General features: G+C 39.2%; 1 protein-coding gene across 1 annotated transcript in view; it reads right to left on the bottom strand.

The window, feature by feature from the left end:
* Positions 1-13,518, bottom strand: part of calcr (calcitonin receptor) — a 48,841-nt gene that overhangs the window by 11,301 nt on the left and 24,022 nt on the right. Inside the window, exons 3-16 of the mRNA XM_029443620.1 lie at positions 11,708-11,855; positions 11,354-11,461; positions 8,916-9,001; positions 8,646-8,805; positions 8,399-8,509; positions 8,164-8,276; positions 7,772-7,937; positions 7,577-7,687; positions 7,281-7,393; positions 6,694-6,859; positions 6,499-6,609; positions 6,183-6,295; positions 4,252-4,343; positions 1,641-1,767 (exon numbers count right to left, since the gene is read on the bottom strand). Of these exons, the coding sequence (XP_029299480.1) occupies positions 1,641-1,767; positions 4,252-4,343; positions 6,183-6,295; positions 6,499-6,609; positions 6,694-6,859; positions 7,281-7,393; positions 7,577-7,687; positions 7,772-7,937; positions 8,164-8,276; positions 8,399-8,509; positions 8,646-8,805; positions 8,916-9,001; positions 11,354-11,461; positions 11,708-11,855 (1,725 nt within the window). The remainder of the gene's footprint in view (positions 1-1,640; positions 1,768-4,251; positions 4,344-6,182; positions 6,296-6,498; positions 6,610-6,693; positions 6,860-7,280; positions 7,394-7,576; positions 7,688-7,771; positions 7,938-8,163; positions 8,277-8,398; positions 8,510-8,645; positions 8,806-8,915; positions 9,002-11,353; positions 11,462-11,707; positions 11,856-13,518) is intronic.

Below are 13,518 nucleotides of genomic sequence, written 5' to 3'. Positions count from 1 at the left end.
TTCCCAACAGACACTTGTGAACTCCAACCAATGGCGCTTGAGATTTACTTTTCTGCATCCTCTTGAAAAACGGGGCCACGTTGACTAATTTTGCCCTGACATGCTGCCGCGAGTTAGCACAACTTGACAGTTCTACGTCGGAAAGTAGCAGATTCGACACAAACCCTCTTGACAAATAGCAAGGAGGAAGAGCTTTGAAAGCTGGCCATTGCACGAAAATACATATATTGCTTGACATTGATGATAATGGCAGTCATGCCTGGCTGCTTCTTGGATATATTCAGAGATGAGATGTGGATAAAAAACGGCACTCAGGATGAGCCAGACAGATTTGGTGAATGCATAAAAAAAAAGGAGCAGCAGCAGGATAAAGAATCAAACACAAACCCAGCTAAGTCCTCCGCTGTCTCCTGGTTGTTTCTAGTTCTCTGTCGGGCCGCAGATGCTCCAGCTGAGAGCTGGCTGGGCTCTAATGAGATTGTATGCACTGTGAGCCAACTTCTACAATCCTATCTGCTGTTTCTGTATGGCACTTTGAACGTATTTAATTGTATTCAGTTCTACATAAAAGGAAACATATGAGTTATAAAAACTCTGCAATAACAACTTTCGAGTTAGTTTTAGTTTTCTTTGTTATTATTTCCAAAAGGAGTGTTTCTTGAAAAGTAACACATAAATCTATGTTTAGTCCTGATAGTGAGGCATTCCTACAAGACAGATTTATCATCTCTACCAAAGCAGACCTCGGGGTTTCAAAGAATTCACATAATGCATTCGGTGTGGCTCCAAAACTCTTGACAGGAGAATGTTGAAAAGAGCAAAAACGTGTAACACTGCCAAGATATGGCACAGAGAGATTAAATACTAATTAGGATGTACTTAAAAGACTGTTGTACACACTTTTATAAAATATAGAGCAACTCCATTTGAATTTAGCTTCCCCGCATTGCTTGGCCTTGCATATGCAAATCATTTTAAAAGGTTCATGGAAATACTTTCTTGCATTTGTATCTGGTTTAGCATACATTGTGAATGCATTTGTATCTCCTTTCAAGACAGTGGAACTAACCCTCCTCCCACGACTGAATCCTGCTAAATGTCTTCTTTTTTAAAGTCATGCTAGAATCTGCGTTTTGGTCCAGATTGACGGATATTGGACTATTGTGGACTAAGTTTTGGCAATGATAAATTGTAATCAGGACACAAAATTAGCACCAATATCAGTCAAATGCAGGTAAAATATGCAAGTGGCTAGTAGATTTGTATTACTCCCCCTCCAAAAAAACAATGGTAATCTAGTGAGTGGCCTCTACATTTTGACTAATTAGTAAATATTAGCATGTTAACATAATAACATAATAAATACCTGTAAAAATGCCATTCCCGTCAGACTCAACTATACTTTGATAAGATAAGATTAAACTTTATTTGTGTTTTGTGCCAATTAGCACATTATAGCATGCTGACATGCTAAACTCAGGTGGTGCAGCCTGCACAGTACACTTACCTGTTAGCATTGATGTTGTGAACATGTTAGCATTCAGCTAGTCTAACAGACAGTGACACGTCCCCACTGTGGATGTATGGCAGTGCTAACAGGAAGATGCGGTGGTCCTGGTGGTGACAGAGGCTGTACTCACCGGGTTTCTGCCCACTACTTCAGGATTATTGACCACCGCTACGAGGGAGATGATGGTGAGGGCTGAATTGAGCACATACGAGCAGAAGAGGTTCTTGTGAAGGGTGATCCTTTGGCAGCTCATACTCCTGTGTGAAGAAGGATGCCATGATTCACTTTGTAGCCTAACATACCAGGACTTGATGTGGGAATACAGTCATCTTCTGACACATATATATATATATATAAATAATATTAAAGAAGACACAATTATGAACAATTTAGAAAAAGAGGCTAAACTGGCTAATATTTAATTTGTTGTAAGATGTTGCTACAGTCTGTAAACTATCAAATAATTGGGATATTACATCTTGTGGTTGGTTAAATATTCTGGGATAAATGAGCTGTATTCCCTTTAAATGCTGTGTACTGTACATGCTATAAACACTGTTAAATAATGCAAAATGGATCCCAAGGGTGGTCCTCATTACCGTAGCATTAAAAGCATAATGAAATGCTTGCCGGGCAAAGTTATAATACAGTATCTATTATAATCAAAATCATTACACATTATTTTTATCCAGTAGGTTTACAGTTGGTTATGGTTAAGTACTGTTTTATTTCAGGGCAGCTATTAAATGTGCTGCAGCTCATATAGTGTTTAAATCTGAATGGAACAATACACCAAATATATTTTTGCAGATTATAGCCTCCTATAAAAATGTCCTCTCCCGTTTAAGAAGTTATATAATTTTATTGGCTATGTATCTTTGTTGAGCCATAAAACCCCCCAGACACTCATGAGAAACAAGAAGCACGCTACATTTCCACCGTCCTATCTGGAGGCTGTGGCTTTCTCCGACACAAAAACATCTCTCTTCGGCTTCAGACATAAAAGGAAATGCAGAAGCTGCTGAATGCTTATGTACAAGGGGTTTTATCTAGAAGCACGGTCAAAACACAGGCTGAATCCTTATGGCGGCGACGTTCGGGCTGTGACAGATCTTAACATCTTCAGGGTCGGCCGTCTGTTTTCCCCCCGGCAATCGTGAGTATTTTTATCTGGGAATCCTGACAGTGTTGATGTAAAGTTGTAAATAACAGAGGAGTGCAGCTGTACACTATCGCATACCACTGTAAGCTTCACATCTGGATCTAATACGATATTTAAAGTGGCTATAAATAGTGTAAGTCTTGGTTAAAGACAAAAATGTTTTCAAAGATAATATCTTTATTGCTTTGTGGAGATATTAATTGGTCAGGACTTGGATCTTGATGAGTTGTTTCTGTGTAGCTGAATTAAGAGTTTGACACTCAGCGGGTCATGGTGTTTTGCAACAATGCACCTGCCCTAAACATGGCCGCTAGATTTACGAGTGTGTACTAAACATTGCAGCAAACAGAGGGGACAAGATCTGTTCTGGATAACAGCTGTGTTTAAGACGTCAACACCCTGCAACAATTCTTACAACTGCAGCGTTCATGAACAACAGGGTCAACAAATAAACGTTTCCAAATATTGTTACGGAACATAAAGTTAATCCCCCCCCCCCCCCTAGCTTCGTAATCAGGTCTCTTCACAGATATCTGTAGAACTATCAACCTTTGTGCATGATTACAAATAATGCAGATTAAGTTCCTTCCTTCCTAAAGATAAATCATAAAGTTTCAACAATGTGCAGTCTGCTAACTTTTTCTCAGGCTTCATCACCTCCAAATTTCCCACTCTGAATATTATACCTCCCTTCGCTTTACCTGCTTTGTTATTTTTAACTCTTCTCTGGTTGGATTTAAGCTGCAGTATCTCCTTTAATTGTGCACTTTTTTCCCTCTGGGATTAAGCAGTTCATCGGGACGAATAACCTTAATGAGCAATGCACATGTTTGTAATAAAAGACACATTCAATGGATGTCACAGCTCTCCGGTTTTGAATCCTAAATATCCATGAACTAAATGTGCAGAACAAGTTGGCATGAAATTAGTGACAGTTAAGTTGCGTATAAATTACACTCAGTGAAGCGGCAGAAGTATTTTCAGGTCAATAGTTTGCATTAATTTGTGGCAGCAGCTGAGGTAGTAATACTTTTCTAATTAGTCTTCAGTTTTAATTCAACACGGTGCTAATTCATTTTTTGACACTTTTAGATCTTATGATCTTTTCGATGTCACTTGCCCCAGAGAATCAATACGAGTGAATAAACAATCAGCACTTTTGATTATATTATAAAATGTGATATCAAAACTCATTAACACTGAGAGATCTTCTGTGTGGCTCTGGGGCAAGTGTTTATAAAATGTAAAATTCACTCTGCTGGTGTGGACAAAGGCAGAATGGAGATTTCACTGACAGCACATAATATTGAGACTAAATTACCGGCCATGATGAGTAATGAAATGGTTGTATGAGGCTGTAGTAAAAGCTCAAAACCATCTGTGTGCCTGTCAGATCCACTGATTATAGTGACTGTGATGATTGAACCTTTAAGGGCAAAGCAACCGTCGGTTAGTCATCCAAGAATTCTGACAAACCGTATCAGCTTCCATCTTAGTAAAGACATCCTGAATATTCATTCACATTACAGTACGCGTCATCAAACTGCCATTGCAGCTAAATAATCATTGAATTGATTACCTGAAGTAGAAGAAGATGGCCAGAGAGATCAGCAGGGAGGCTATGGATAAAGCGTGACCCACAATTGCCATGTAAAACAGGATGTACGCTGACTGTAACAAAGAGAAAAAGATAGAGAAAACATGTGTAGCGTGTAGAGAAGAAATGTGAACCCTGTGAAGTGTCACGTGTGGCCGATGGAACGCCCAAATCAAGTCTTCAAAATGGACATCAATGTTGACATTTTTATGGTGGACACAACAAATAGAGACGGAATAAAGAAACATTGATAATCTGCTGTTGGCGAACGTAAAATTATATTATGAACTACACATCTCAGCTGGTCGTGTCGTCCTTTGCTTGTGAAAGAAATAATTAAGATCTTAAGTTGGCATCAAATAATCTTATCAGATAATCGTTGAAAGTTTATTTTGCTTTATTTGTCTTTGGGATCGTCCTGCTGAGGCTGTTTGTTTAAAGACGTTTCCTAAAGCTGGGAGACTGAGCCAACAAAGATCAGGTTTCTGTGGTTCTGATCGATCAGCAGTCTTTGAGTCTTTCTCCCAGGTTTCTGCCGGACAGCTGCAGTACGCTGCCTGCAGGGAGACAAGACAGAGCTTTTTGCTGTTGTTTTCATTACAAGATGTCGTTATTTCATATTGACTATTATTTCTTTTTAAGATTTTATTTATTTCTTTTTAAGATTTAATTTTAATTTTATGGTGAATTGATAGTTAATTAAACTTTAGTTAGAACTCATTTTGCTGTGAAAAATCATTAAAATAATAAATAATAATGTCAATTTACTATAAGTAATGCTATAATATTTCATCATTAGTTTGTGATGAATTAAATAATTAGTTTATAAGTTATATATTGTATAAGAGGTGAAAACAATTAAATTATAATTAGTAAACAATTTATTAACAATTTATTCTTGAACACATTATAACATTTAGTATACTACAGTGTATTAAGTATTTGTTAAATTCGTTTGTAAAACATATTTAAACATTACATAGATACATATGTTTAACTTTGTTAATAGTTAATAATTGGTTTGTAAATCATCTATAAATATTATTCAAATGGCTATTATAAAGTTGTAACTAATGAGTATAATAATTACATAAAGATTGGTTTATAAAGCTTAAAGAAAAATTTATTTGGCCTCATTAAATCTTACATTAATGATCTATAAAAGAAGGAATATTTGTGATCATCACTTAATATCGTATATACAATTATATATGGGCAACAATAAACTGTTAAAATAACACAAATTATAGCTTCATAAATTACTAAGAAACTATATAACTATATATATATATCTTATAAATATCTTGTTTAACTAAAATAACTATTAAGTAACTTGTAGTACCATGATGACAGTGAACAAACCAACCTCTAGCAAACATTACAGCAGTGTCGATTGAGTTGTACAGTATAACAACTCTGTGCATGTATAAATGAGTTGCAGTGCAGATTAAAAGGCATGTGAGTAAATTAACGTGTCCCTGATGTCCTTTTTAGCAGAATCCTGGAATGAGCTCTGTGGTTTCCTGATCTGGTTTCCATGTGGAAAACGTTGTTAGTGGCTTAGTGCTGTTGGCGATGAGAAGGTAGTTAATATGTGATTATTCGTAGGGAGACACCTCTGCTTTATGACAACTGTTAAGCCTGAGGGACGGAGGGCTTGCATGTTACTTTTCATCTCTAAAATATTTCTGTGGAGCTCAGTTTTGGTGAGTAATGTCTTTTGGAAATAAAACGCCTGTTAATATTGGTGTCTGGTACGATATTTATGGCCAACTACGTCAGACTATATATTATCTGCCCACACTCTAAATACCAGAAGACTCCATGCAACAACAAAAAAAGAAAAGATTATGCTGACCCATCACACTGTGATGCAGTAGATCTATGATAGCAAATCATCTTAAATATATTACCTTCAACTTTGCCTTAGTGTTTTCGTTGCAGAGTGTGTAGTTGGACCAAGTCCTGTTGGTATCCGGGTGACGAAACCACTGCCCATCGTCCCCACAGTACTTAGTTGCCTTTTCTGAAAGTAACAATGAAGTAATAAATGCATACACATTGGTTGTGTCCATATATTCAGGTTCTGATAGCCTTGGTGAATAATTCATCCTCATAGCAATTAATATTTTATAGTTCCTGAAAAACAGTCAACAGAGTGTCAGAGGTGATTTCCTCGTGCATTAGAGGACCTTTAAATGAGTGACTCTCTTGAGTCTTGCGGCTCACCTGTCGGGTCAAAGTCGACAAAATAATTGGGGCAGTTATGAGAGGCGTAAATTCCCGCTGGAGTGTCGTCCCAGCACAGCCAGCCGTCCCAGTTACGACTGCAGTGCAGCCCTGCAACACAGCAACAGAGAGAGTGAAACATCCAGAGAGGATAAGAAAGTAGCCATACTGAGTCTCGGTAAATAATATCTCTACCTGATTTGTTATAAGATACATCTCGATTCATTTTCTCAAAGCATTTGTACTGGCTGTCGAGGATTTTCTTTCTCACAATCTCCTCTTCTTGGGGGTTAACCATGGGGCTGACTGTTGCCTCACCAGCAGGCAGCACCTCAGTATCCCCCGAGAGCTGGGCAGCTGCCTTTACGCACGCACACACACACACACACACACACATACACAGAGTCATGATCATTCAGGAGTGAGCAATAAGCAGTGAGAAGAAATTATACTTTTACGTGCAAGAATATGCTTGTCCTGTGTCTCTTTTGTTAAGAAAGAAAGAGAGAAATACACAAAAAAAACATTTTGACATATTTTATTTATTATTATTATTTAGCTAGTATTTGCACATCTTCCTATCAGGCTCTGTGTTTCACATCGTTAATACCTTTATGTATGGTTGACCCTGTAAGATGACGAGACTATGATATAGGCTATACACTGCATTTGTATGATTTTGTTCCGAACTTGCAGAAAACCACACCAGTATTGGTAAATGTATTAATCTCTATGCATAATCTGTACAATAACGCTTATTACAGTAAATCAGGATCCATTACCTTCAACCTCTCCTTAGTGCTGACAGCACAGACTGTATAGTTGGTCCAAGTCCTGTTGCTCTCTGGATGGTGAAACCACTGCCCATCTTCTCCACAGTACCTAGTTGCCTTTTCTAAAATGAACAATTATGTGATAAATATACTGAGTGTTACACATCCTCAAAACATTCCACCCCTCTATAAATCTGTGCATAAACCTTGGTCCCATTAGATGTACTAATGAATCCTTTATATCTTCTTTACATACGGGACAATATGGTCAACAGAGGGACATATTCTTCAGACACACTGCTCACCTGTGGAGTCAAAGTCAAACAGATAATCTGGGCAGTTCTGCGATGTGATGGTTCCCGCTGGAGTGTCGTCCCAGCACAGCCAGCCGTCCCAGTTACGACTGCAGTGCAGCCCTGCAACACAGCAACAGAGAGAGTGAAACATCCGGAGAGGATAAGAAAGTAGCCATAATCAGTCTCGGTAAATAATATCTCTACCTGATTTGTTATAAGATACATCTCGATTCATTTTCTCAAAGCATTTGTACTGGCTGTCGAGGATTTTCTTTCTCACAATTTCCTCTTCTTGGGGGTTAACCATGGGGCTGACTGTTGCCTCACCAGCAGGCAGCACCTCAGTGTCCCCCGAGAGCTGGGCGGCTGCCTTTATTTTAGTGACACACACACACACACACACACGCACACGCACACGCACACGCACACACACACACACACACACACACACACACACACACACACACACACACGCACGATTTCAGAGGGGGCCACATGTCCTGAACTTGCAGGAAGACCCAGCAGTATTGAAGTTGTGCGCATAATCTGTACAATAAATACACAATGGATAGTTTATTTCTTTAACAATACTTTACCCTCAGTCTCTTGTTATGGGTGGTTGCACAGAGTGTATAGTTGGTCCAAGTCATACTGGACTCTGGATGGTGAGACCACTGGCCATCCTCTGCACAGTACTTTGTTACCTTTACTGGAAAGAACAATTATGGGATTAAGTCCAATTTCTTAAATACAGTCAACAGAGGATTATAGGTGTATTCGTCATGTGAGGGTAACAAGATATCAGCAGAATATCAAACGCTCTCTGCTCACCCGTCGGGTCAAAGTCGCCAAAGTAATTAGGGCAGTTTTGAGAAGTGTAAGTTCCCGCCGGAGTGTTGTCCCAGCACAGCCAGCCGTCCCAGTTACGACTGCAGTGCAGCCCTGCAACACCAACAAAGAAGAGTTTACAGGCTACTTCATACGTTTGTCCAATGTAAAATCTCATCACATACAAAACTTGTTGATTGATAAGGACAATAATTTTGTTGGTAAACGAGGATTACACATTACCGCTTACCTGTTTTGTTATAAGGCGGATCTTGCTTTATTTTCTCCAAGCATTTCTTTTGGTTTGCGAGGATCATTTTCTCCACAGCACCACCTTTTTCTGATTTAACCCCTGTGGAGTCTGTTGTCGGCTCTCCAGCAGCATCCCTTAACAAATGGGGAACTTCCTTCTAAGAAAAAGAAATGTAGTTCAGTGGGAAAATAAGTGCACAGAGGAGCTAAAGCTATCTTCATCTCATTCTTCCTTTACTTACAGGGGAAAAGATAAGAACACAAATACCTCTAATTTGTTCTCTGAAGCTGGTTGACAAGTGAAGGCAGTCTGGACCCAGTTACCCAGTTCAGCACAATATTTGGTCACTTTTTCTGTAAAGAAAAACAAACATGAAAAGACTGGAGAGCAGCTTGACAACAGAATAATATAGGGGTGTCAAACATGTGGCCCGGGGGCCAAAACCAGCCCGCCAGAGGGTCCAATCCGGCCCGCAGGATGACTTCCAGTTCCAGTCAGATACCTGTGACAAAATGTTTTGTGCCTTTTGTAGATACACTGTGATCTGTAAGTTGTAACGCACATGTGTGAATGATAAACTGAAGCATAATATTGTTGAAATTGCAACTTTTGTTCTTAAGAAATTTCAGGTTGTTCATAATGTTTTGTAAAAAAATAAAATGTGAACATTTTCAGAACGTACTTGTAGTTTTTTGCACTAAAACGAAGGGAAACATTTGGAGTTGTTGTTATTTATAGGTTATTATGCTCTGATTTTACTGGTCCCACTTGAGATCAAATTGTGCTGCATGTGGCCCCTGAACTGAAATGAGTTTGACACCCTTGGAATAATATATCATTGATTATCCTGAAAGCTTAAACCATATCAAATTACTAATAGGCACATTAATGCTTCTGTTTGAGGTTCAAGTCCAGCAGAGAAGCTCTTATGTTCTTTGTTCTGTCTTTATCAAGCCAAACACATAAATTGGACTCTAAATCTTGACATTGCTGAACAACTACGATTAATTTAACTTGGCAGGCATCATCAAACGTTATGTCAAACAGAAAATTTACTCTTTTTATGGCAAATTCTCAAATGTCGGGTCGGGCTTAAAACCACATGTACTGTAGACCCATGACTGGGCCGAGGATGAGATCACATTGGTCCTGACAACAACAACCGTAGCCTGAGTGCTAAGTCTTCTCCGACAGCTCATCAACTGTTCAGCCTCCACTTCCAACTGTACGTCTCCCCCTGAAGCCTTATATCAGCAGCATCGGCTTTCAAATAAGGAGCCATAAGGGGACACTTAACGTCGCAGGCATTTTAGGGAGATCCTTTATGAGCCTACAAAAACACCTTCTCTCTCTTCTCATTCACATCATCTCTCCCCATCCATCTCTCCGACTCTGTCCTTTCTTGTAATCCTTCTTCTCTTGGTGTTCTCTTTTTCTCTATATATATACCCTTCAGTCCTCTCTGTCCTCTTCCTCACCCCAACACCCCCCACCGCAACCCTCCATCATATAGCATCTCCTAAATCAGACGTGACTCTACTCTGGATTTCTTCAACTAGACATGAGCCGTGCATTTTCTCACAACGTAAAGATTGTTCACACTGTAGTATAGCGCAACCCGAACAGTATGAGAGCTTACATATTATTCCCACTGTCATTTTCAATATAAATACACGTCTGTTTTACTTCAGTCTAAGTGATAAAACACAATAGGCAAATTATGTATCTTGTATCCAGTCAATATATTATACAAGCTGTCCTTTGCACTCACTGTTGTGTAAATGAGGTCTTCCTCCATTGAAGCACACAGAAGCAACAGTGATTTCTTTGTTAGGAGACTAGAGTGTACAGCCATGGTAGCGGCTCTGTTAGGCTGTAATCACAGGCACAATAGTGCTTTGAGCTAAATGCTAGCGTCAGCTTGCTAACATGCTGAAAGATAATGCTAACTTGCCAATATTGCGGGTTTAATGTTTAACATGTTCTGCTCACAATCTTAGTTTAGCATATTAGGCACTATTAGGGTGTCACGAGAAGTATTCAGTAAAGATTAGTATTAGGCAAAGGTACATTATAATGTTATCATGACGTGTTCAAATGTAACTTCAGAAAGAGAAAGATGAAAAAATACAGTTGTTGATAAATACAGATAATTTAGCAGGTTACCACTTTCTGTAATGATTTATCACAGCATCATCCTTTAAATTAAATATCTACTTACTGCTCAACAGCTAGAGTAATATAGAAAAGATTTCATTGGATGTTCCTAATCGGCTGGTAGCCACATAGCTGACGAATGAGCCAGTGATTGCGAAGCATGTCTAAAACAGCTGATGCCAATGAGTTTCCTTCCATTTTAAAATCATAATATGATATTATTCTACTGTTACCTATACCTGTAGTTCTTGCAATATGAGTTCAAAAGTCAGAGCACAGCCTAATAATAAACCTACTTTCCCCTGACTGGCACACATGCAATCAAAAATAAAATCTTTGTGCTTCCTGAAGCTCCATGCTGGCCAGTGGACCTTTGGTCATTCGATCAGCCCCATGCTGGCCAGTGGACCTTTGGTCATTCGATCAGCCCCATGACCTCAATCCCACAGAAGATTGGATTCTTTTCTGTGTTGCCTGCTGAACTGGGATTAAAAGGTTCAAGGATCTTGTTGTCGTCTATTGGTGTAAGAAGTGCACATCTTTCTTACCAGTCGGATCCAGGTCAAGGTGATCTGGACAGTTTTGTGTTACCGATGTCCCAGCCGGTGTCTCATCCCAGCACAGAGAGCCATCCCACATACGCCCACAGAACGCACCTTGAAAAGGAAAAGGAAAAGGAAAAAAGTGTAATGATTCTTTAGTTGTAACATAAGTTCTCTACAGCTTCCACTCCAAAAGCCCTCAGTTGTACCCCTTCTGGCAACACTACCACGACCTTGAACAAGAATAACATCTGTGATCTGCTCCAATCCACCACCTTACAATATCATTACACCTGTGATGCTCTCCCACAGGTAATCGATTTGGCCTCAAGAGGTCTGAAAATGATTTGGGCCTCTCACCGGTTCTGTTTTCTTGGTGGTCTTTGTTGGACAGCTTAAGACATTTATATTGACCCTGGCTCACCGCCTGGCCCTGTCCATCTGTCATGCTATGTCCAGGCCTGAGTGATGGATCTGAGATTGACTCAGCACCTCCAGCTACCCTGCGCTGTGGAGACAACACGACACAAGGGGTGAGAGGAACGGGGGAGAAAACATGTTTGACTTGGAACACAGTAAAGGAGTTGTTAGTGTGTTTGTTTCCTGGTTGCTGCTCTGATCTACAGTCCCTCGGCCGTCAAAGATAAAACATAAATAACATTTTGCATGATGATGTTAGCTAAATTTGTAAAACATCACAGTTTTATCATGCTTAGATAGAGACACGCATCATTATATAAAGATAAAAAAGAATTAAATGGAAGAATAAGCATGCAAAGTGTTTGAAGTATCTTCAAAGCGGATCTGATGAGGCTCTATCTTCTCACGATGCATATAACTCATTAAAGTGTGTTTAGGAGATAATTTAAGCATCTGATTTCCGCCAAATTAATCTTATCTCCGCTCTATTGTTCGTTTTTGGACGTAGCATTAAAAATGAAGAATCCTGGACTGTGAAACGCTGATTTTAAAAATGCTGCTTACTGAAGGATAAAAAGCCCAATTTGGTGTGATTTATCTCCCACATTTTGAGACTGAAAATTAAGCTTCTGAGACTACCAGGCTCATGCACTTGCATTTTCTGAATTATTTAAAGAACTTTAAGACTTTGCCTGGGAGATTGTCTCCACATGTCTTATCACAATTGAGATGCAAACCTCGTAACCCTATGTCTTTGTGGAGGCAAAATTAACTCTCATTAGACCAAAATATATTCTTACCTGTCTGATAAAGGCTTGTAAAAGGCAAAACACTCAAACTGTGACTTTTGTGAGAATGGCGATGTCCCATGTAGCAGTTTAGCAGCCGTACATATGATGTCACTCCAAACATTGAAGTAAATGACGTCATACATACGACCACCAGGCCACCACCAATATCAACAGATGAGAAAAAAGATGTCATCGTCTAATACAATTCATTCATCTTCCTAAATCAACACGACAAAACCACTCAAGAGAGAAAGTAGAGAAACATAAAGCAGAACAGCGTAGGTACATCAGGCATAAAACATTTGGCAGGTATACTATTCTGGACCTCAATGTCAAGCTTGATGCAAAACAGCAAAGGAAATGGAAACTTCCATTTCACACTGACACAGAAGTGGCGGACAATGACTCATGAAAGATCTCTATTCTTCTGCAGTAAAAGCTTCAGCCTGTCTAAAACAAGACGAATATCTTCTCCGAGCTTTCCAATGTTTAGAGCCATGGTGTTGAAACTACCATATGTATTTATCATACAACCCTCATTAAGCTAACTGGTGGTGCTGTAATTTGTAAGGAGAACCGCAAGTGCATCAAAAGGACATTATGACGTTCGATTTATTTAACTATAACCCCTTCATTAGGCAAATCAGTATATTTTTAAAGATAGTGCCAAAATGTGAGCTATCACATTTGCGTCGACATCTTTAAAAGATGATTGCAACACCCCCCATTCAGCCCATTGATGTCATTTCTCAAACACTCGAGCACACTGTGGAAATGACTCTTAAAGCTGATTTAAATGGGATGATGTCCACTCCAACCCTCAACACCCCGAGAATAAATTATGTAAACTCACATGCTGTATGCTTTATGTGCGGGATTGTGGCATAATATCGCAGGAATGTGAGGAACTGTATATGTTTTTGTTATAAGTGATGAAGCACAGTAAAAAACTCTAACATC

Source organism: Cottoperca gobio, chromosome 11 (assembly GCF_900634415.1).
Source record: "Cottoperca gobio chromosome 11, fCotGob3.1, whole genome shotgun sequence".
NCBI lineage: Eukaryota > Metazoa > Chordata > Actinopteri > Perciformes > Bovichtidae > Cottoperca > Cottoperca gobio.
This window is presented reverse-complemented; position numbering and strand designations above follow the sequence as displayed.